Below are 24,574 nucleotides of genomic sequence, written 5' to 3' on the forward strand. Positions count from 1 at the left end.
TGTGGCACCTTAGAGACTAACCAATTTATCTGAGCATAAGCTTTTGTGAGCTACAGCTCACTTCATGTGGTGGCTTGACACTGCCATTGGTAATCAAGTGGGGGTCAGGGGAAGGGGTGACCTCCTTTGATCTGCTGCTGTTTTTAAAGGATGCAATTTTGCCTCCTCCCCTCTGGCAGTCCTGGGTCCCCTCCCTGGAATTAGAGGCCTGCAGCCGTCCCCACCCCAGCTTCACACTGAGTGGTCCTGGGCTGTCTCGAGGGCGCCCCCAGGACACTGTCAGCTTCCCTGGCAAAAGCTGAGGGCAGAGGCCTCACTGCTGTTAGTGCGCATGCTCCTCATTTTTCGCACATGCGCATGGGTGGCAGAGTTGAGCGCGTTCCGAAGGCCATCTCGCCGTTCCGGGGGCGGAGTTAGCGGGCCCCGGAACCTGGATGGGCGGCGGCGCGCGGTCGGAGCCCCAGGGCAGAGGCCGGGCTATGCAGGTTGCGGGGCGGGGCTCCAGGAGCTGGGCCCGGTGCATGGCGGTCAGGCGGCGGACTCGGCGCGCTCGGGCAGCCTCAGGTGGGTGCCGAGAGCGGGGGTGGCCCGAACGGGGCGGAGGGAAGCGGCGGAGCCCGGCCTAGGCGGCCTGCGCCCAACCTCCGCCCGGGCCTGCGGTGGGGAGACCCCATTTCCCGGCACCCTAACCGCCGCCCCCGGTACATCCCCGGGCCCTGTCCCCCCCCGGCCCCCGTTAACCCCCCGGGCCCTGTTCCCCCCCGTTAACCCCTCGGCCCCTGCTAACGCCCCCCCCGGGCCCTGTTCCCCCCCGTTAACCCCCTCGGCCCCTGCTAACGCCCCCCCCCGGGCCCTGTTCCCCCCCGTTAACCCCTCGGCCCCTGCTAACGCCCCCCCGGGTCCTGTTCCCCCCCGTTAACCCCCCCGGCCCCTGGTAACGGCCCCCCCCCGGGCCCTGTTCCTCCCCCCGGCCCCTGCTAACGCCCCCCCCCCGGGCCCTGTTCCCCCCCGTTAACCCCCCCGGCCCCTGCTAACGGCCCCCCCCCCCGGGCCCTGTTCCTCCCCCCGGCCCCTGCTAACGGCCCCCCCCCCCGGGCCCTGTTCCTCCCCCCGGCCCCCTGCTAACGGCCCCCCCCCCCCGGGCCCTGTTCCTCCCCCCGGCCCCCTGCTAACGGCCCCCCCCCCGGGCCCTGTTCCTCCCCGCCCCCCGGGCCCTGTTCCTCCCCGCCCCCCGGGCCCTGTTCCTCCCCGCCCCCCGGGCCCTGTTCCTCCCCGCCCCCCGGGCCCTGTTCCTCCCCGCCCCCCCGGCCCTGTTCCTCCCCCCGGCCCCCTGCTAACGGCTCCCCCCGGCCCCCTGCTAACGGCCCCCCCCCGGGCCCTGTTCCTCCCCCCGGCCCCCTGCTAACGCCCACCCTCCGGCCCTGTTCCCCCCCAGACCCCCTGCTAACCCTCCCCAGGCCCTGTCACCCCAACGGTCCACACACATACACCCCTCTACACCCACAGACCCCATCATCCGAACGGCCACATCACCCCCTTCAACACCCCCCACCACCATGGGGCCCAGCCATCCCTGCCCCCGTCACCCCCTGCAACAGCCCCCCTCCCCCGGGGCTCCGCCATCCCTGCAACACACACCCCTGGGCCCAGTCACCCCTGCCCCAATCACCCACTTCTACTCCCCCAGGCCCAGCCACCCCTGCCTTGTAACCCCCAGGCCTTGCCATCCCAGTGGCTCCATTACCACCCACCACTGCCCCAGGCCCTGCCACCGCATTGCCTCTTGCTGCCCCAACACCTCCAGCATCCCCATCACATTTCCCAGGGTTTGTTTCCCAAGCCCTCATCACCTCCTGTTACACACTTCCAACTCCCATCATCACCACCCTTGCCATTTCCCCTGGCCCTGTAATTCTTGTGCCCCCAGCCCTCCTCACCCGTTGGCCACACACCCTTAGGCCAATGTCACCCCAGCATCGCCCTTGTGACCCAGCACCTCTTGCCAAAAGTCTGCAAGCATTGTTACCCCAGCGTCCCCAGCTCCTAATCAACCCCTGCCTGATTGTCTGAGACATCATCGCTCCCCTGCCCAATCCTTTTCACTACCATTCTGATCCCTTTAGTACCCCTTTGTAATCTTCCATGCACTATCGTCGTCCTCTCACTCCTATTACTGGTCCCCTTTTTCCCCTAGCCCACCCTAATCCTTTCAGTAACCAGACCCCATCATCTCTTTCTGGAAGCCTCAGCCCCTGTACCCAATTCCTTTGTCATCCCAAATTCCTAGCTCCCTCAATACCACATCACACCAATTGCCCAACCCATCACTGTGAATTCTTAATGCCCTCTAGTGTCTCAAATTCTGTCATTCCCATTTCTAATCCTCTCTAGTATCCCATTATCTTGCACCCTGATTCTTAATTCCCTTAATATTCCTAAACTCCAGAATCCTGTTGCCCCATCCTTAATCCCCTCAACACCATCCTTATCTTGAATAACACCCAAACTCCCTATCTCACCAGTGCTTTCTAACATTCCCAGACATCCTCAACACTCCTAAACCTTATTCCTGCCATGACCCAATTCCTAGTCCATTTACACACAGTTTCCCCTTTCTGATCCCCTTCAACATCCTCTAACTCCGTATAACCTCGTCGCTAATCCCCTTAACTCCAACTCTGCCACATAATAGCCCATTCTGAATCTGCAATTTGAATTCCCCCAACTATTGCATTAAACTTCTTCTTAACTGACTTTATGCCCCTTAAATGTTGTTTTTGTCCTTGTTCATCAAGGGCTTGTTTTTACTAGAACACATGTCAACAAACACATCATCAAACAGAATCTGACACAGTGACAAGGACTGTCACATTAACCACAACCAGCTGCTAAAATAGTTAACCATAGGATTACCCATAAACAGCTAGCACAGTGTTAAACGCTTCATGGCCTTCTGGTGCTTGAAAGGTCTGTCTAGATGAAAACTAACTCAATTTCAAAGACCAGCTTCTTTCAACACAGTTGGAAATCCACATTAATGGCTCTCTCCCAGTATTATCCCTTTTCACCTTGTCATGCGCACACAGATGGCAGAGAGAGAGGACGTAAAGTGCTGGGGATGGTTGGGGGTTGGATGAGACATAAAACTGAGATCCTGACTGCTTTTGATTATTAAAAGTCTAATGGCACTTGACTCAGAGTTGTGAGGTGTTAACATTCCCATTCAAGTAATTACATTCTGCCTTTTGACATTCCCTCATATCAAGTGTGTGTAGTATTCTTCTCCGTCTTTCTAAACAGTCGTAGTGTTCTGCACTATCAAACAGTTGTTCTGCTCCAGCAGAGAGGTTGTTGCACTTTGGGGGTGGATGAAATAATGTTTGGGGTGTCTGAACGTTATTAATTTGCTTTATAGTGGTAGGAAAGGATTATTTAATTTGATAGCACCCACAGGTTCCAATCCTGTTCAGAGGTCCACTGCAGCTGGTGCTGTACAAACATAAGAGGACATAATCCCTACCCCAAAAAGTGTACAGGAGTGTTTTATAGTGTTAGAAAAGATGCTGTATAAACACGAGACTCTGTTATTAGAGAGCTACTGTGGTCTAGTGGATATAGCACTGAACTGTGATTCAGGAGATCCAGGTTCTATTCCCAGCCTTGCTGCTGACCTGCTGGGAAACCCTGGACAAATCATTTCATCTTTCTGTGCCTCAGTTTCCCATGGGGATAATGATATTGACCTCATTTGTAAGCCTTTGAGATCTATTGTATTATAAATGATAAAAGCTACAGATAAGAGGGAAGTGGTGGTATTAGTATTATTCTTTCAATAAAAGTTACATTCTCAATTAGAGTTCATGTTTTGCCCCCAGAGATCTGATAATTCACAGGTAAAATGCCAAAGTTTCAAACCTACGTGGAGTGAGCTGTAGCTCACGAAAGCTTATGCTCAAATAAATTGGTTAGTCTCTAAGGTGCCACAAGTACTCCTTTTCTTTTTGCTAAATTTTAAGTAATTTCTAATTGCACTTCCCACAAGTTTCCTTTGGGGCCCATCATCACAGCTGCTATCTTGGCTAATGCCACATTGGAACTCTTGGCTTTTGGAAATTGCAGCACAGTGATGGACAGTGGCAGTACTGAGCATGCTGCCCCTTCCATTGCTGCTGATCTGGGCATCAAGGTTTGATTTGTGTAGGACATGCTTATACATGACAGGTTTCAGAGTAGCAGTCGTGTTAGTCTGTATTCACAAAAAGAAAAGGAGTACTCACGAAAGCTTATGCTCAAATAAATTGGTTAGTCTCTAAGGTGCCACAAGTCCTCCTAAAAAGAAAAGGAGCACGTGTGGCACCTTAGAGAGTAACCAATTTATTTGAGCATAAGCTTTTGTGAGCTACAGCTTAAAGTTTATGCGTCCGATGAAGTGAGCTGTAGCTCATGAAAGCTTATGCTCAAATAAATTGGTTAGTCTCTAAGGTGCCACAAGTACTCCTTTTCTTTTTGCGAATACAGACTAACACCGCTGCTACTCTGAAACAAGTACTCCTGTTCTTTTTAGATATGACAGTGAGATGCCATAGAAAACCCTAAGACATATGATCAGTCCCTCTCCTGGTAATAAAGAGCATAAACTGCCAGGATGCCCCAGAAATAACTTTTTAAAACTGCACAGACCTTTCACTTCTATAAGGGCTTGTCTATGTAGGAAAGTTCTTCTGGAATAAGGTAGGGTGTGAATTGAAAGCACATTTCTGCAGTAGTTCCTTCCTCATGGGCACTCGAGTTTTAGATTTTAAAATGAGCTGTTTACAGTGTACCTGTAGAGGAAAAATAATCTGCCAACTCACTTGACAGATGAGCTTTGTTCTCCCCATTTTTGTCCACAGAACTGGGCTTTGAGCCACATGTTAGAAATTCACATGACAGACACTGGAAGGATTATGGACATTATCCTATAATAACTTTCCCCCAAACTGTGGTTTGACATCCACCCATTTTTATGTGCATGTACAAGTGTGTTTGGGGGGAAAATATAGTCTGAAATGTTCTTTTTAATCTAAGATTTGTAACAAAGAAGAAAACTCCTTGCCTGTTCCAAAAAGCCCCTGCTTCCCACGCTCTCCCAAGTGTGTGCTGATTAAAGTGAAATTCATGTCTGAGGAGCAGTCATCAGGACACTATGGAGAGCTTGGGCCTGCAGGCAGTGACCCTTACTGATGGGACAACCGCCTACATTCAGCAGGCCATCAAAGGTAAGAGACCCTTTGCACTACTGAGCTTGCCCTCTCTGATATGCTGAGTGACGCTGCAGAAAATCAGACCTGTTGGCATCATACACACAATGCTTGCTGTTTCCCTTGTTGACTTGGGCAAGCAGCTTGTGGTTGTCTGTTAGGTTTCACTGTCTCGTTAACAAAGAGGAAATGTACCACTGATCTGGAAAATTACAGGAGCCAAGAGAGCTGCTGAAACATAAACAGAGGATAGTTTCAGAATACACTGATTGGCTTTCTCTCTGCAGGTTAGTTATAGACGGCAACTCCTGACTCCTGTTGGAGCCAAGCTAGGTGTTTTGTCTGGCTAAGGAGCATAGAATTTGGTTTACGCTAACACCTTTCTTATTGAAGTGAGTAATGGGTTAAGTGTTGGTTAGTGAAGTAAAGCTGACATAAAATGCAACATCTGTTGTTTTAGTTTGGGAGTTATAAAATGCTGCCCTCATGCAGTCTCTAGGAACTTACACAAAATACACACTCCATGAAGTATTGGATGTCAAATTCATAGACAAACCCATCCATTAGATGCTCCCACAATCTCTCCATCTTGGGCAAAAGCCTGAGGGAATAGATAGGACTTGTGCTGTACCCTGAACAGCAGGTGTGAACTGTATCCGACCGGGGGCGGTGTAGCGGGATCCAGAGCACAGAGTTCTCCAGCTGGAACACCCTGCCTCCAGCCCCAGGCATTCATTGCTAGACTGTTAGAAGGAGCACCCAGGCTCCACTCAACTGTAGAAACAGAGTGCAGGGAAGTAAGTGGTATGTTCATTCCGTTTGATTTGCACCATTAGAACCTATTTTATTAATGTACCTTGTTGGCCAGGACATTAGGATTGTCCCCCGCTTTTTTCAGAAATAGCTGCAGGATGTGTGTCTTCGCCCAAAGAGCCACAAAGGATGGGTACAAGAGACCTCAGCTTAACTCTCTGATGAAACATGGCATCTCTTTATAATATACATCATACCTGCTGCTCTATAATGTCAGCACTGGGTTTGAATCAAACCTTTGGCCCAAAGGTAAAGGTGCTGCCCCAGATGTACATCCAGGCACCGCAGTGATTATTGCAGAAAACCTTCTCTTCTTTAAAGTGATGAATAACTGTGTATTTTAGTTAGAGCAGGCACTCTGAGTCAGGACTCCTGGATTCTCTTCCATTGATCTACTGTGTGACCCCCAAGCAAGTTTCCTGTCTTTCTGTCCCTCCCATCTGTAAAATGGGGGTGATAATATCTCGCCCGCTGGCATGTTCTGAAGCTTAGCTAATTGAAATCCTCACATGAGAAGAGCAGAATGAATCCAAAGTACGATTATTTTCATTATTGCTCACGTCCTCTGACAGGCTTCCAAGGGAGGTTGTGGTATCCCCATCATTGTAGGTTTTAAAGAACAGATTGGACAAAGTCTGTCAGGGTGGTTTAGGTTTATTTGGTCCTGCCTCAGTGCAGGGTGCTGGACTAGATGACTTCTCGGGGTAACGTCCAGCCCTACATTTCTATGATTACATAGTTTCCCTACTCATTTGAATGAGAGCAATTTATTTGAAAGAATTAATATACCACCCAGCATTTCTACATTCCTGGGGAATGACTTCTGGCAGAACATAACATTTCCTTATTGAGAAAAATTTCCTTAGTGATCCTTTGATCAGTAGAAGGCAGCCCTAGTTCACATAGTCCTCCATTTCTGATTTTCCTTCGTTATTTCCAGTTTTGATATGCTGCCTGGAGAACCTCATTCTGTATTTTAACTGGTCAACAAGTGTGTAGGTGGAACACAATTGATGTCTGCTTTGATCAAATCTATAATTTAAAAACACTATTAGTAAAGAAGTAAACAAATGAGAAGTATTACTTAACAGCAGGCCTACTTTTCTTGGTCCGAAGATATAATGGGCTCCTACTGGGTATGTCATTTCCACATACTTTTATAGTTCTGTTTACAATGAACCTTCTTAAATGCAGATAGGATTAGTTCTTGTGGCAGAGTTTCTCTCCCTGGTCATTCACTGGAGCCTGGCAATAGTCAGGTATTATTGATTGATTTAAGGTGGTTTGAGGTTCGAACCAGATACAACCCCCACCTCCCTGTTTTTTGTTAAATGCAAGAATAATAGTTCCAAACACTATCTCATGCCGTTGTGGTACTGCAGTGTTCTGAGTGATTTTCATAGGGACTGTGTCTACATCTGTGTTTGGGGTGTTCATGTGCTAGGAGCTGTACAATCCTGACTGGGCCCTGCTTCTGGGCACTACCTACTTTCCCCTACTAATACCAACTAATGCTAATAGCAACTTTTCTAAGGAGTTGCCCTAGCTCTGGTGGAAGATTAAGAGCGTTTAGTAGCTCCATGTCATCTATATAAATACCCCAGGCATCCAGACTTACATCTGGGGGTCCTGTCTGAGCTACATTTTAGAAAGTCAAGGGGGCCCTGACCTTTCTGCTGTCTGGTAGCTTTGCACTGAGTCAAGGTCATTGATGTAGTTTCATGCCTCCTATCTGAAAACATAGAAATGAGCTGTAGGAGTATTGAAGCAGGGATTGAAAATTACACTGATCAGAGATCTGGCATTTGTTCTTTAGACCTGCTATACAGGAGAAAGCTTTAAGGTCAGAAATCTCACAATTCACAAACCAAAAGTGTGATAAAGGAATGTTTCATCTCATGGATGTGTGTCATCCTATGGCATACAATACATGCTTATAGTTCTGGTAAATCTGGCAAGTCATGTTCTTCTGATTACCATCTTGCTTTCTTTTCCACTTGGATTCACCAAGTTTCTTTCTTTATTAGATTTATATAAATGCTAAAAAGGGTGTGCTTATCCATATACTCTAGACATCTTTGACATAACTTAAAAATACCCAGGTTAGCAGTCCCTAGCTTGAGATCCCCGAGGGTCTCGACCCAAATGCTTTGCACCCTCTGAAAGTAGCGTGGGCTTTCCTAGGTTACTAAAATGTCACAACTGAAAATGTATTTCAGAAGCAAGATGGTAATCCTAATTATATGATTGTAAGGTTACATTTCTCACAACCTGCCAAGGGTAGAGGCAATTAGTGCTTCAGGACCTGTAAAATTTTACAAGAATTGGTCCTTGACCAAGTGAAGAAAAATAAGCATTCAGTCCCTCATTTATGTCATTAAGAGGCCCCATTGGTTGCTGGTTTAAGCCCTAGTGGTATTTGCTAGAGCATTTTTGTTCCATTTACTTCTCTTTGTTTACATGGCAAAGAGAGCTGGCTAAAAAATCCTGGACCCTGTAAATAAGTGATGGTTGAGATTGCCTTAGACTGTTTCCTCCATTCAAACAACATAGGAAAAGGAGGTTTGCTCTTCTCTATGGTATTCATAAGTGTCCCCATTACTAATGGTTCTGAATGCAAATAGGGGTTGATAAAATAAGGGCCTCATTTGGTGACTGTGACCCCATGAGATTATTTCTCTTTAGGAGAAATACCAAAAGGTTATGAACAAAGGGGAACAGTCCTGTGTGCTGGAAGGTTTATCAGTACTGCAGTCAGCTATGATGGTTTTCTTTTCACACTGTTGCAGGAGAGAAGCTGCTTGAAGGGCAAGTGATTGAGCTTGAGGATGGGACGACAGCTTACATCCATCAAGTGACAGTCCAGAAAGGTGAGGATGAGTGGAACTCAGGTGGCATTTGGAATGTATCCCTACTTTGCTGGGGAGATGTTACCGGTGTGACTCAAGGCAGATCTCCTTGACAATTAGATCCCATCTCTAAATTCTAGCCTCAAGGAGTCCATCTGTGTGTGCGTTTTATTCCCCCTACCTATTGTTTTAGTGCTGAATGAAAAAATAGATGCTTTTTCTATAATATGTGACTTCCTGTGAAATATGTGGTAAACTCATCTGAGGCCAAATTTGCTGCTGATGTAAACAGAGGCAGGTTAAAATAGTGCTCTCTACAACAGTCTGTATCTGTCTGATCACAAATCTGATAAGTTCACTTCACTGTGTGTCTTTATACATAGCCTCCGTGTCCATGTGAATTAAAAACAACATTAGGGCACTATACGTTTATCCCTGAACAGTCCGACATGAACTCTTCGTAAACTATTAGCTATATTAAACTCTGGAATAGTCTCCCCAGGAAAGTGATAGAAGCCCCATAGCTTGGGTCATCAATAGATATGTTTTCTTCTTGGATTTGAAATGAGATGATACTAACACAGCTAAGAGAGGAAGGGAATTTGTTTCACGTGATCGGAGCTACAGAGGATAAGAACCTTGCACCAACCATGATAAGGTGTTGTAAAGGAACAGAGAGAAGTTGGCTGCTAAATAAATAAAAGGAATTAGAGACAGAGGATTCTAACTGGAGTGGGAATCAGGATACTGGGGCTCTATTATCTGACCTAAAACTTGTTGTATGACCTTGGGCAAGTCAGTTAATTGTTGTGTGCCTCGGTTCCCCATCTGTAAAATGGGGATCGTTTCATTTCCCCATCTCACAGGGATTTTGGGAGAATAAATTAACTAATGATTGAGAAGCTCATTTCCTGCAGTGGTGAGTGCTGTAGAAAAGCCAGTAAAGTAGGGAGTAGTTCAGGCAAGTCCATGGCAGGTTTTAAGAACGAGCAGGACATTTTTGAACTGAGCCTTATATGTGCTCTTGTATGGGTAATTGAGCAAATTGACTCTGAGATCCAGACATGACATTCCTCACTCTGGTGTCTATGGGTTGTGTTGCTTTACAGAGTCTATAGCTTTTGAAGATGGGCAGCAAGTGGTGTTGGAAGATGGCAGCATGGCTTACATACACAACACACCGAAAGGTAATTATTAATTCGTCCATCCTCTCCCAGGGTCAAGCATCTAATTAAACAAAATGTTGCGGGTTTCTAAGAATGTAGCCCGGATGATGTCAGGTGTAGGAAATCCAGATGTGACCGTACCATCAACAGAAACACAATGTGAAAGCCACATTCTGGCCGACGTTGCTACTCATAAAAATCTATCAGGTTCACTTGGATTAACCTTTAACCAAGGATTCTTAAAACTTTCCCTGCTAACTCTGCATGTTTTTTTATAAATTGAGGTTATTGGCTTGGTCATCATCTCTAGCTCTGATGTGGGTTATGGCCCAACAGAAAGAGAAGGGTGCAGAACTGGCTTAAGACTCTTACCTTCTAGCAGAGCTTGCAACACAGGGAATTATTGTTGGTCCATAAAATAAAAAAGGTCATCTTTACTATTGTGAATGGATAAATATTAATAGCCACAGACTGATAACGGGTCCTGTGGTGGAAAAAATTTAACCACGTGTTCTGTTTGGATTAGAACCAAGCCCGAGGCTCCTTTATTGATTACAAGCACAGGGGGGGTAACAGCTTTAAGTAGCTGCCCCCCGATGCAAAGCACACACAGCTGTTTAAAGCTTAAAACCACAGACAGGTTACACATACTTTTGTTTTAATTACCTTATTTGGAATATAGCAAAACAAGTTTTTTTTTGTTATTGACAGGTGTTCTTTTGCGGTTAACGTTTTTTAAGCTGTGTCTTACAATGGCATTTTTCACACTCTTTTTTTATGTTTTATATACACAGTTAGCTTCACCAAAGTTTTAGGCCTACTTGGGTCCACTGAATTTTTCCTCCACAGCACTGATGGGGTAATAATGTGCCTTTTTAAGAGTGCTTGCTTCTCCTGTACAGAATAATTACACACACAAAAATTAAGTTAAAAGAACATGAAATTTGGAAAGTCAAGCTTCAAAGGTTAGGAAATGCCAGGATTACATTTTCCTGTGCCAATAGGTATGTAGCAATTGCTAATAAGCACTTATCAGCTTGACTACAGCATTTGATTTTTGTGGTCCCCTCCAGAGGGTTATGATGCCAATGCCCTGGAAGAGGTCCAGCTGGAGGATGGCTCCACTGCCTACATACATCGTCCTGTTGTCATGCCAGCTGGCAGCACCATCCTGGCCGTGCAGGCAGAAACAGGGCTGGAGGAATTGGCTGGGGAGGAGGAAGATGACACCTTTGATGCTGATACCATTAATGCTCTCAAGCAATATGCCAACAAGGTAAGGATGCCGCACTCCTTTTATGGTCTGGCATCATGGCTGATTGGTTGGTGGGGAGGAGCTGATTCCCAGACCAGATCAGGACAGGGGGTTAAGTAACCACAACTGCCTGGCACTTCTGTATACCAGCTTCTCAGTGAAAGTGCAGACTTTTAGAAGAGAAATTGCACGGTACTCTTGTGGGAATGTAGCTACTGATGTTAAGATGGGCTTTTAACGGTCCCATAATACTGTTAATGAACATTTAAAGGCTCTCACTGGTATGGTGGAATACCGTTCCCCACCCTCTCTGTTAGCTGACACATGCAGGGAGGTACCTAGCTATAGGCATGGTGTTGCTCCTGGGTTTCCACTGTGCGTTGGGCTATTTACATTTAATTGGCTGCAAATGCAGCACCGACCAATGAAAAGCCAGATCAGGAAAAAGATGCTTTTTATGATCTGTTACAGGATGTGTAAACCAAGGTCCCAAAGCATGAAATCATAGCAACTGGGTGATTTTAACGTAAAGGGTAGAAGTAACAATGGTGGGTCAGACAAAGTTATAGGCAAGTGTGGCAGGGATTTGGACATGAACCAAAATGGTGCATGATTAGTAGAAATTTGCAGCATGAACAACCTAGTGGTAGGTGGAACAATGTTTCCTCATGAAGAAATTCATAAAGTGACCTGAAACTCCCCAGATGATACTACAGAAACCATATAGATCACCTCTGCATGTCAAGAACGTTTTGCAGCTCGTTGACAGATGGACATGTGTGCAGGGGAGCAGATGTGGGCAGTGATCATAACCTTTGTATTGCTAAATTGAAGATCAAGGTAAAGAGGATGGTGAAGGTTAAAAGAAGACCGCGCAATTAAAAGACCCAAACACAAAAAATGCTTTTTAGCTTGAACTTAAGAGCGGGTTCAGTGTTCTGATGGAGTGAACTGAAGAAAACTCAGAAAACTGATACTTTGTGGGAAAACATCAGTGTGTGCTATCTAGAAAGTGCAAAGAGAGTTCTAATAACGAAATATGAAGGGGAAGAATCTATTTGCAATGCTACTTGGGCAGCAGTGGAAAAGAGAAGAAGTGCAAAGCAAAGTTTGAATCATGAGACATGAATAGACAAGCAAGTGGCAAGAAGACTGCAGAGCACTAGACAGAGAGGTAAAAAGGAGTGCTAAGAAGAAATAAAAGGGAAAATTGATAGAAAATGTCAAGAGGCTGAAGATGCCAACCTCATACAAGACAATCAATCGAACAACGAACAGGGAACTTGAGCAATATTGGAAACCCTCTGAAAAATGCAAATGGAAAAACTCAACACAGAATAACAAAGAAAAAGATAGGCAGAACATTTTCTGGCTGTTTTAAATAGACTGAAGGACCTACCACTAGAGCTCGTTATTGATGTGTAGTGTCTATACAATGGAAAAGGTTAGAAAAACCGTCAGTAAACTCAAAAATGGGAAAGCAGCTGGAGAAGATGACATTACTGGAGAGATGCTTAAAGCAAATGATGAAACGGCCCTCCAGGATCTCCTTGTGTTTTTTAATGGAATATGGAATGAAGAAAAGAACCCAACCCATGAAAGAGAGGCTCATTGTAATATGGCCAAAGAAGGATGACCTTACCAACTGCAATAACTGGAGAGGGATCAGCTTTCAATATCTGGGAAAAGCATGTGTAAGATTGTCCTGGAACTTGCCAAGAACAAATGGACCCTCAACTCAGAGAGGAACAAGCAGGTTTTAGTCCATTGTTATTTGCAAACCATATTGTTCTCAGGTAGAGTGGCAAGCACTTTTGTGATTTAAAAAATGTTAGATTTCAAGAATGTTTTTGACAACGGACACAGAAACCGTCTTTCATATATTATGGAATATCAGCAACAATGATTAGAATAATCAAGGCTCTATATGATAAGGCCAAATGTGCAGTCAGAGATGGTGACACCATCAGCCAACAGTTTGCAGTGGCAACTGGAGTAAGGAAAGGGTGTGTTACGTCCCCACTATTGTTTGCACTGGTCATGGTATCATGAAGAAAGTGACTGCAGAAGGCAACTGAGGAATTTTATGGACAAATGATAAAGCACAATTGGATTACGTCATTTTTGCTGATGACACTGTCTTGCTTAGCTCAACACATTGCTTAATGGAAGAAAAGATGCACCTTTTCGCAGACAGAGTGAAACAAGTTGGTTTGTTCATGAACAAGGGGGGAAAAAATTGCTATCAATTTCCTAAAAATAACTTTTAGAATAGACGAAGAAACACTAGAAAAAGTGAGTCATTTTATCTGTCTAGGGCATGAGACGTGCAGTGATGGTGACATGCTAGATTTCAAGCAACAAATATCTAAAGCAGCAAACAACTTTCAGAAACTTTGGATAAATATTTGGATTTCATAAAGATTTGGAAAAGTAGCATCGTAGGCAGTGACACACCAGTATGAATTTTTAACACTGGCATCATGTCTGTCGTCCTTTATGGAGTTGGGTCATGGAAATCTACAACAGAAATTGATTCCAAAATATAAATGCCTGTGGAAGATCGTCAGAGTCCATTGGGAAGAGTTTCTTAGAACATCAGAAATTCTAAGTAGAGCAAACCAACCTAAAGCATCACATCTGGTAAGAAAAAGATGGACTTAGAGAAATATTACACAGAACAATAAAGAAAGAAGCCAAATCTATCACTAGGACACTTAGAAGCCTGAACCGACTAGCACGAGACCAAGAGAGAGAGTCCACCTGTTTTCTGTTTATGGACCTGAGGATGCGGGAGGATAAAGAAAAGAAATGCAGCTGCGGAAAGAGCAATGAAATGCAGTGATCTCTGTACAACTTGTACAAACAACTTGTTTCATTGCTTTTGTGCTTTTCCCCTGGCCACTTGTATGTAATTTCATTCTGTCCATCTAAATTCCCTTTATACTTTCAATTGGATATAATCTTCTTCTTCTAGAAGTGGCTGCATTATAGTGGCAGATGAAATGTATAGTTATAAAGCATATGTGATTCTTCTGGATGGAAAGTGTTCTAGAAGTATAAGATACTGTGAGAATATGTTTCTAGGACCTGTGAACCTGCGTTATATTCCTGATGAGCTGCAAATTTCACCAGCAACTTAAAGCAGCTCACAGGCTCTCTAAGTCCCAGCCTTTGTTTCTGTGGTAAAATCCTGCACTCATAAGCAGGCACTTAAGTTCACTGTTAATTTTTCTCTCTCCCTTCCACAAACTACAGACTTTCCAGCTTTAATTACAATTAATGGAGCCCAGAAATTGTGATTGTCTGAGCAATACGTATTCTTAACGTTTGCCAATAGAAGTAATCAGTGATGCATGTTTCTCTTCATAAAGGGATTGTTGGTTGATATGACCAACGTAGCACACCAAGATTTTTAATATGGCCACGAGACCCATAACATTGCTAAATCCCAAATGTGCCCGCTTGATCCAAGTGGTTGTGGAGATGACCAGTCCCAGCATGCAGTGCTCCACCTTAATTTGTGTGGCCTTAATATGGAGTATTGGGTGCAGGGACCTGTAGTCTTCATGCAGTTCGCCTTTATATTAAAGATGTGAGCAGCTGCAGTCAACCCCATTTTATTTTTGGAAATGGTCTTCAGAGTCCCAGCAATTTACCAAGGCAGCCTGCAAGTAGGCAAAGATTGGCTCCACAGACATGCAGACTATGCCAATGAGACAAGATATTCCGTCACCAGTAACAGCAGTTGTAGTGTCTAAAAAATAGCAGCCCGGCTGCGCTCTGCGGGTGTGAATGTCTCATTGCTTGGTTATGGCTCACCTGTTCTGTGCTCTGCAAATGGGCATGAGCAAATGCTACGGTCTCTCCGCTTGTAGGTCTCTGAGGAGGAAGAGCGAGTGAATAGCAGCAGCCACTTGAAGAATGAGGTTTCGAACAATGCCCCTTCCCAGGTTTGTACCTAGCCTGAGCTGATTCAAAGGAACATCTCACTACCTTGCCAGCCCACCACTTCTCAGGTTTGGGTTGAGGAGGGAGCCGTAAGTGTGCCTTGTTTGACTTAACCAGTTTAATGGCTCATCTTTTTTCTAGTATGGCTATTTTTGTTGATCTCCCCTTTTTATAGAGCTGTTTTCTTCTGGGCTTTTTCAGCATGTGAATGTTGTGGATCATACATCTAGCAAGACTTGCAATTTCATCCTAAAAATGTACTAGCCCAGGCACAAAATCTACTTGTCCCCCATGAGCGATGAGGGCTCTGGGAGAGCTAACGATATTCAATCCCCTTGTCAGTGAATGGCTTATGGTAGGCAAAGAGGCCAGTAGAATTTTTCAAGGCTGAAAATTAACCTGAGATCTTTATTCAGCATGAGATATGGTAGATAATCATCTGAGTAACCCTCAGCTCTTTCCTGTAGCACCTTTCATCAGAGATTTTCAAAGCACTTTGCAAACTGTTAATTAATGAAACCTTGCAACTCCGGGGTAAGGCTGGTAAATACTGTGAGCCATATTTTACATATGAGTAAACTGAGGCACAGAGCAGTGTAGTGACCTGCCGAAGATCACCCAGTGAGCTGGGAAATGGAGCCCAGAAATCGTGACTCCCGCTCCTCTTGACTCCCCTGTATATGCGTTGCTGTACATTTGTATGTACCAGAGATGTATTTTCCAGTGGGATCAGGGTACAAGATGAGGGTGCAGGGGTAAATTCATGCTGGCCTTGCAAGGTCTCTTGTGATGATTCTTTAGGCTTAGCCTCACTGTGTTTCTTGGCAGGATCTGCGGGAAGAGGAGATGCGCAGTAACGGGAAGGGGCAGCAGGTTGGTGACAGAGCCTTCCGTTGTGGTTACAAAGGTTGCGGCCGTCTCTACACCACAGCCCACCATTTAAAGGTAAGCCAGCTAATGCACTGACACCCAAAGTTCCATCCAGAGGACCACTCCATGCTATAATAGCGGCTCCCAGTGTTCCCATGCAGGGGATTGAGACACTCAAACTTGGCCCCATGAGGGAAAAGGCCAGGATCCCTGTGTAAGGAGCATGGCACTCTGTGATGACTTTCTGTGGCCATTTTGGGAGGTGCATCCAACTGTCAAGAGCCAGAGGGATGGGGCTTGTCACCTGGAGGAAGGCTGGTGTCTTGAGAATATCCACATGAGAAGAGATGAGGAACCTCGAGGGGTTTAGAGGAAGGGGGACCTCGTCCTGACAATTGACGCCTGTAACTTTGACTGCTGAGCTGCAGTGCTTTCAAAGCAGAGCTGATGGCAATCAGTGTGTCCTCTGCAGCAAAGAGCGGGATCTAGATCCTATCTAAGCATTAGAAACACTTGTTGTCCTGCTATCCAGCATGTAGCTTGAAGTAGAACACAGCAATTGTATAAGGTCTTATCTGGATAAAAGTTCTTTTATTGGACCAACTTCTCTTGGTGGGATGTACAAGCTTTCTAGCAACACAGAGCTCTTCAGATCTGGGCAAGAAAGCAGGGTGTTTGAGCTAAATACAAGCTTGGTCAGATTGTTAAGAAGGTGTAATGCACGTTGGAGGCAGTCACTTGAAATGAAGTTACCTCACCTACCTTGTCTCTCTCGTATCCTGGGACCAACATGGCTACAACAATACTGCAAACAACGTAGGGTAAAAGGTGTATTGTAAAAACGTGTTAGCTCATGAGTTGTATTTTTACCACGTGTTAGTTGGTTGAGGTGAGCCCTAGCAGGAAGCCTAGGATTCACCCCAGCTGGCTAACGACTATTAAAAAGCAATATCCCCTGTCACCTAGGGGTTTAAAATGTCTTCACTAATCCTAGCCTAGACCAGGCCTAACCGCACACAGCTGCTACCCGGCAGCTTAGCACAGGAAGTAAACGAGAACCCCGTGTCTGACTGATGTGAGGATGGGTGGGTTGGAATGTAGGTGGCAAAGCAGCTGGAGAGTCCCAGGTGTGCTCCATCCCCCAGAGCTCCACATGCTGCTGCTCCCTCTAGTCCACCTAAGTCTTGGCTTCACGGTCTGTCCCTTCTCCCTCTCTCCAGGTGCACGAGCGAGCTCACACAGGCGATCGGCCGTACAGGTGTGACTTCCCGAGCTGTGGGAAAGCATTTGCTACAGGTAATGGTTGTAGATCACCTGCCGAAAAACTGTCCTGTGCACATGAATCTCTCTCCTGAGGCTGCCAGTTTTGTTGTTCTGGGGAAGCTCAGTTTTTAAGGCCCTGTTACTAACACACTCTTTCTCTCCTCTCCCTCCTCATTGTAAACTGCTTGAAACTCAGTTTATCTAACTTGGAAGGGTGAAGGACTAAATGGCCCCTGCTGGGATTTGAACCTGTTTCCAGGCAGTCCAGGTGTTCCATCCCTTGACCTCACAGGACAGAGCTTTGACAATCCACGGAGTGAGAGGTGGTCCATATATTCCCATGCTTCTTGCAGCAGATTGCAACACGAATTTCCTGTGACCTCTTCCCTTGCAGGGTACGGGCTGAAGAGCCACGTGAGAACGCACACTGGTGAGAAGCCGTACAAGTGCCCCGAGGACATGTGTAGCAAAGCCTTCAAAACCTCTGGGGACCTGCAGAAACACATCCGCACACACACAGGTGGGCTGCACTGCGACATAGCAAGAGGTCTGAGCTCAGTCCTCCCCAGTCTGAAGGTCTTGATGACAAGGAAGCACGTGTCCATCTTGATTATTGTTCATTAGGTGTGTTATGGTAGTCTCCAGGAGCCCATTGTGCTAGGTGCTGTACAAACACAGAAAGACGGTCCCTGCCCCAGAGAGCTCACAATCTAAGTACAGGGCAAGAGACAGCTGGTGGATATAGACAGATGGGAGTACAAGGAAACAATGAGGCAATGCTGTCTAAACCAGTGGTTTTCAACCTTTTTTCATTTGCATTTGCAGAAAATTTCAAATGGCAGCACGGACCCCTTTGGAAATTTTAGACATAGGCTGCAGACCCCAGTTTGAAAACCACTGGTCTAAACAGATGGGACAGACACAGGTCAGGGAAAGAACACATAAGTGTGAACAATGTGACTATAACAGACAGCGGGTAGATCCTTCCCCGAAGTGCTGCATTGATGTCAAACTGAGACAGACAAAAGCACCATGAACCTCAGCTTTGTGGTCTGATGCATGATAACAAAAAACACAGTGGAAGGCGCTTGGGGTATTAGCTTGTTTCCCACAGACCATGTCTGCAATTGGCAGCCTCGTCAGGGAGGACTGAATTGGCCATGGAGACTTTGCTTCCCTCCTGTGCTAAGGAGTCCCTGCAGAGCTGATGCACATTGGTGCGCTGCCCCGGCTGTGCTGTCGTCTTAGCACTAAACTCACCTAGTAGAAAGAGAGCTCTTTCGGGGGATAGACATTGTCAAGCATTAGGCTGGGGGGAATGTGAAGAAGAGCTGTCAAAAGCATGAAGCCATTGTGTTTGCCTTGCAGCCCACCCTTTCTGCTTATTCTTGTGCACAGTGCAACTGGATTCTCCGAATGTCCTAAGGCCTTGGAATGGAGGGACTCTTCCGTGTAACAGACATGGTGGCGGGGATGTGATCACTGTTTCAAACTCCAGGGCGTTGTGGGGAGCGAAGGTCGGTCTGACTGGCAGAAGCCATACCCTGCTTTTCTTCTTTTTGTTGATGAAGGTGAGCGTCCCTTCAAATGCCCGTTTGAAGGCTGTGGCCGCTCGTTCACCACCTCCAACATCCGTAAGGTCCACATCCGGACACACACAGGGGAGCGGCCGTACATGTGTCCTGAGCCCAACTGCGGGAGAGGCTTCACGAGTGCCACCAACTATAAGAACCATATGAGAATTCACACAGGTAAACTGCGGGAGCGGGTATAATGCCCCCTGTAGGAAAGACAACTGATTCCATAGCCCAGTGACAACGTTGCCTGTACCTGGCTGTCCAGTTCCATAGATTTCTATCACTTGGCCAAATTTTCCCTTTCCAGGTTTTGAGGGTAGGTGAGGCAGCGAAGGTCATAGGACTTGCTTTATTGGGCCAGTTTATTGTCCCATCAACTCCAGTATCCTGCTTCCCGCTGTGGTGATAAGAGGAAGACAAAACAACGGTCTGTGATGGACCTGCACGGTTTTACTGTGCCATGTATAGCGCAGGTGAAAAGCTCCCTTCCTGACAATGACGTTCTGTCAGTTTGTGCCTGAAAGCATGGTAGCTGAGCGCTCTTACCTTTTTAAACTCCAGTAGCTAACTGCAGAGGGGCTGAGGTTCTCTAGCCCACTGCTCCCCTGTAAAATGGACAAATAAATCACTCCATAAAGGTAGCAAAGGCTCTACAGATCCACGTGTCTATGAGAGATACGCATCAGACTGTGCAAAGTGGAGGGAGATCTGCCTGGAAAATGCTTCCCAGAGGCGTGGTCTGAGCCCAGGACTGGGAGGCAGAACTAATGGATTCTGTTCTTGGCTCTGCCACTGACTCACTCGGTGACCTTGGCCAAATCCTCTGGCTTCTCTGTGCCTTGGTTTTCCACATGAAATGGGGTGAATCCCTACCCCGCCCCTTGGCAGGGTGCGGATGAATGTAATGCTTGGGCAGACTCCAACGTTGGCAGCATGCCTAGTGCTGTTATGGCCCCACCCTGTCACGTGACGACCGCCTCTCTCCCCGTCCTAGGCGAGAAGCCGTACATGTGCACTGTGCCGGGCTGCGGGAAACGCTTCACTGAGTACTCCAGTCTGTACAAGCACCACGTGGTCCACACCCACTGCAAGCCCTACACCTGCAACAACTGCGGGAAGACCTACCGCCAGACCTCCACGCTGGCCATGCACAAGCGCAGCGCCCACGGAGAGCTGGAGGCTACAGAGGAGAGTGAGCAGGCGCTCTACGAACAGCAGCAGCTGGAAGGTGCAGGCCACGTCCTCCTGCAGCCCAGACCGGGCTCGGATTAGACAGTGCAGCAAAGGGAGAGACTGAACCCCCCAGCCTGGGCCTGCAGCCCCCTCCCCTCGCTCACACCCAGCTCTGTGCAAGGAGGGGAGGAGACTGAGCCCCCCAGCCTGGGCCTGAAGCCCCCTCCCCTCACTCACACCCAGCTCTATGCGGGGGACGGGGGAGACTGAACCCCCCAGCCTGGGCCTGCAGCCCCCTCCCCTCGCTCACACCCAGCTCTATGCAGGGAGGGGAAGAGACTGAACCCCCCAGTCTGGGCCTGCAGCCCCCTCCCCTCGCTCACACCCAGTTCTGTTATGGGGAGAGAATGAGCCCCTAGCCTGGATCTGCAGCCCCGTCCCCTCGCTCACACCCAGCTCTGTGTGGGGAAGGGGGAGACTGAGCCCCCTAGCCTGGATCTGCAGCCCCCTCCCCTCGCTCATACCCAGCTCTGTGCAGGGAGGGGAAGAGACTGAACCCCCCCAGCCTGGGCCTGGAGCCCCCTCCCCTCGCTCACACCCAGCTCTGTACAGGGAAGGGAAGAGACTGAGCCCCCTAGCCTGGGCCTGCAGCCCCCTCCCCTCGCTCACACCCAGTTCTGTTATGGGGAGAGAATGAGCCCCCTATCCTGGATCTGCAGCCCCCTCTCCTCACTCATACCCAGTTCTGGAGGGGAGCCCCCATCCTAGGCCCGCAGCCATTCAGACTGAGCCCCACCTTCCAGACCCACCTTGTGCCATTGTCATTATGATCCCATGCTCTTATCTGTTGCACTGTCCTATCCCTTCAGAGAGCAGGCAGATCCCAGGGTCATAGACACAAAGCCACATCCTGATGCTGCCCTTCTCACTGGTGCTTCCTTTCCTGTTTGCCCAGCTGCTGCAGAGAGGGGCCCCCCACTGAAGCGCCAGCACATTGCTTTCCTTTCGGAGGAGGAGGAGGAGGAGGATGGCATACCTACCCAGGTTTCACTTATCTCTCAGGATGGAACACAGCAGGTACAGAGACCAGGGGGCCCTCTAGAATTCAGGGTGCAGCTGACAGAGCTGGTCACTGCCTCCAACAGCCACACACGTTCTCCGTCCTCCTGGACAGCTGTTGGGGCCTTTCCTTTACCGTTAGATAGACGTGGTCGGTCGCTCGCTCGCATCGGGGTGTGTGATGTGGGCCGGGCTTCATCTTAGCTTTGAGTTTAGGGTTCATTTTTGTCTGAGTCCCATGCTGCTGAAAGATGTTGGAGAGCAGTGAGCTGTAACCATCAATCTGGTGCAGCCTGGGCAAAACCAGTGCAAGCTTCTGCCAAACTTCCCTGCCTTCATGCGTCAGTTTTGACATGGAGGGCAAAGAAGGTTTCAGTCTCCTTGACCTCTGCTGAGAATGCTGTTAAGAAGGTGCTTTATTTGTCCTGTGGGAGCTGTCTGAGGCTCACCAAAGACATTTGCCATTGCCCACTGAGCGCTCATCTTGTGGTAGCAGCTTTCAGTCTCTGTTGGCGTTGGCTGGATTTGGATTGTTTTGCTTGTGATTTAAATTACGTTCCCTGTAACCACTGTGCCATGTCCCCCTTGCTGATCAAACAGAGCCTTCTGCAGCAGGGCTTGAGGACTAAATGTGGAAGCCAGTTTCTGCAGCACAGGGCTCAGGAAGTAGCTGCTAAGAATAGCTCCTCAATTTGCTTACGAGGCTGCCACAGAAAATTAACTAACTGCCCCTCATGAGCATGGCAGAAGATGCTTAAAGTGAGAGGGAGATGAGGTCAAATGGTTAGAGCTGGGGACTGGGAGTAGGACTCCTGGGTTCTAGTCCTGATTCTGCCATTGACTGTATGTCACCTTGGGCAAGTCACTTCACCTCTCTGTGCATTGGGTCGTGCATCTGGACAATGGAGTCAAGGTCCTTCTCTTCTTCATGGCAGATGAGCTGCCAAGCTCAGCAATTGCTTAAGGTCTTGCATGGGAAGCACTAAAGAAAAGCAAAGTGGGATCCAGAAGGGGGGCGGGCAGAGGGGCATCTGGTACCCACGGTATCCTCTTTGTCCAGCAGGACAGCCCCCTTGCAAACCCACCTGGGTGCAAGTTGTGCCTTGTTAACCCTTCAATGGCTGACCATTTGTTTTCTCGTCACAGGTCAGTCTGTCCCACGAGGACTTACAGGCGCTGGGCAGCGCCATCAGCATGGTAACGCAGAGTGGCGCCATCACAATGCCACAGGAAGACCTCGCGGCTTCCGGCACGCACACCGTCACCATGGTCAGCGCGGATGGGACTGAGACGCAGCCGGTACGGGCTTCTTTCTGCTTACTCAGGACTCTTCTGGGCGTGAACAGGCCTTTGGGGGGCGTATAATTTGTTTGGCTGTCTGTTTTCCAGGTTACAATAGTCACCGCGGGGGCAGTGATGTCTGAAGGGTCAGCCATCGCATCCCTCCATCGCCAGCAAGTGGCACTGCTAGCAACTGCCTGCGGCACTCATATTGCAGTGCAGGTACCATGCGACACCCTGTCCAGGGCTGGGCTTTGCTTCTGTGCCGTCACTCTGCTCGGATCCCCCCCCACCCCCGCGCTTACATCTGCTTCAGACCTGCTCAAGGCGCTTGCTTCAGCACCTGGATTTCATGGCTGCCTCTGTGTCCCTCTCCTCGGTGTTCTTTCCTTTTAACTCCCATCTGTTTTCTGTGTCCACCTGTGTACTCAGCTCCCACCTGCCTTGTCCTGGTAACTTTCCTTGTAATATTTCAGTAATGTCTGTTGTTGTTTCTGTTGTCTGCCTTTCCCCATCACCCATGTTCTTCCCCCTTTCGAGGTATTGATAGTGCCTGCCTCACTCACAGCAGTCTCCATTACTCCCCACTGCACCCCCTTTTCTGTGTGTCCTCTTACTCCGCACCCATTCGCACCGATTGTATTCCTCTCACCTATCTATGTCTGTCCTTTCCCAGCACCCCTGTTCCTTCCCCTCTGTTTTCCCCAGCACTGAGTATTCCTCTCTTCTCTGCACCCAAGTTCCTCACTCCTTCTCTCCTACCACACCCCAGCCCTCTTGCATCTCATTCTGCCCCGGGCTGTCCTGGTAAAATACAGATCGACTCAGTCGGCACGCTTGGGAGAATGAAACCATTCATTCGTGTGTCTCCTCTTGTAGCTGGAAGAGCAGCAGAGCCTGGAGGAAGCCATCAGCATGGCAACGGCAGCAATTCAGCAGGAGTCTGTAACGCTCAGTGCGGCTGTGTCTGAGAACGGGTGCTGAGGCACTGCACAACCCGTGGCCGGGGAGGCTTGAGTGGAGCAGGGATGGCAATCAAATGTCCCCTCGTGTTCGGTGCGGGGTTTCAGGATCTGAAACAGCCCCGCCGGCTGCTGCACAGAAGACAAACTGTAAGGCGTGGTACAACCCGTGAATGCAGAAGGGGGTCCCTGATAACTGTTACGTGCGTCCAGCTTGTGTGCTCGGCAGGCAGCGAGAGCAGATACAGGAGCTCGCTGGGCTGCCAGAGTGACCCTGTTTAAAGGGCTCTCCTATCCAGCGACATCTTTCTAAGAAACCTGGCTGCTGGCTTTGGCTGAAGGCTTCAGAGCTTTCCTGGATCCCAGGCAGTCGCTCTGTTGCCATCCAGGACTGTCCTGCTCATTTTCCAGGGACACCGGCATCCCCTGGGTCTGGAGCAGGGCGGAAGCTCTTGTGTGCCTTTGTGGCCAAGAGTTGGAATTCCAAGGCAAGATGATCTGCTACATCCTGCATGGAACTGCAGAGACCATAGCTTCAAGGCACCACCGGGAGTCAGCGATCGTTTCAGAGAAGCAGTTCCTGGTCTCTCACACTAGGTGCTCGAGGGATGAACACAGATGGTCTGACATCCACCCCCGCACCCCACCCCCGGAAATACGAACACAAGTGGCACGTAAGCAGCATATGCACAGAGGCAGTAAAGCCCCATCAAAGCAACCCCAGGCTGTCCTGGTCTCCGAGTTTTGGACGACAATAACTTCTTGACGCTGGAAGTCAGAGATTATCCCCGGCACAAGCAGAGGGCGGCAGGATCCACGTTAGCCTGGATGTGACAGCACTTCTCCCTTTCTCCTTACCCCACTCCCTTGTGACTCAACAGCCAAGTTCATTTCCAGACTCAGCTGCTGTGGGGGAGGGTATCGCACTCCACATGGGCAGGCCAGCACTTCTCGGGGGACAAGCTAGAGATAGATGTAAATAATGAGTTTAAATAAAACTAATTAAAGTTTTTTTTTTAATATCCTTTCCTCTTTCTCTTTCAATCCCTGCAGCGCACGGGAGGAGGGAGGAGAAAGCGGGGGGTTGACATGTACTTAATAAAGCTTCTACATTT

The 24,574-nt window shown here is 48.1% G+C and overlaps 1 protein-coding gene across 1 annotated transcript; it reads left to right on the top strand.

Annotated features, from left to right (window-relative positions):
- The first annotated feature begins 326 nt into the window (after positions 1-326).
- On the top strand, positions 327-24,483 carry ZNF76 (zinc finger protein 76). The gene is made up of 15 exons (XM_037884826.2): positions 327-564; positions 5,068-5,258; positions 8,843-8,923; positions 10,012-10,089; positions 11,142-11,344; positions 15,202-15,276; positions 16,103-16,219; positions 17,365-17,440; positions 17,802-17,927; positions 18,979-19,158; positions 19,979-20,212; positions 21,113-21,234; positions 22,363-22,515; positions 22,606-22,719; positions 23,377-24,483. The coding sequence occupies exons 2-15, from the start codon at positions 5,186-5,188 to the stop codon at positions 23,479-23,481; spliced, it is 1,737 nt and encodes a 578-aa protein (XP_037740754.1). The 5' UTR covers positions 327-564; positions 5,068-5,185; the 3' UTR covers positions 23,482-24,483.
- The last annotated feature ends 91 nt before the right edge of the window (positions 24,484-24,574 follow it).

This window comes from Chelonia mydas, chromosome 21 (assembly GCF_015237465.2).
Source record: "Chelonia mydas isolate rCheMyd1 chromosome 21, rCheMyd1.pri.v2, whole genome shotgun sequence".
Lineage (NCBI taxonomy): Eukaryota > Metazoa > Chordata > Testudines > Cheloniidae > Chelonia > Chelonia mydas.

Excerpts from the sequence above, each read along its gene's own strand:
- ZNF76 (XM_037884826.2), top strand. The coding sequence starts at position 5,186 with ATGGAGAGCTTGGGCCTGCAGGCAGTGACCCTTACTGATGGGACAACC. Across the intron at positions 10,090-11,141 it reads CATACACAACACACCGAAAG|AGGGTTATGATGCCAATGCC; the intron begins GTAATTATTAAT and ends GGTCCCCTCCAG. Across the intron at positions 21,235-22,362 it reads CTCAGGATGGAACACAGCAG|GTCAGTCTGTCCCACGAGGA; the intron begins GTACAGAGACCA and ends TTCTCGTCACAG.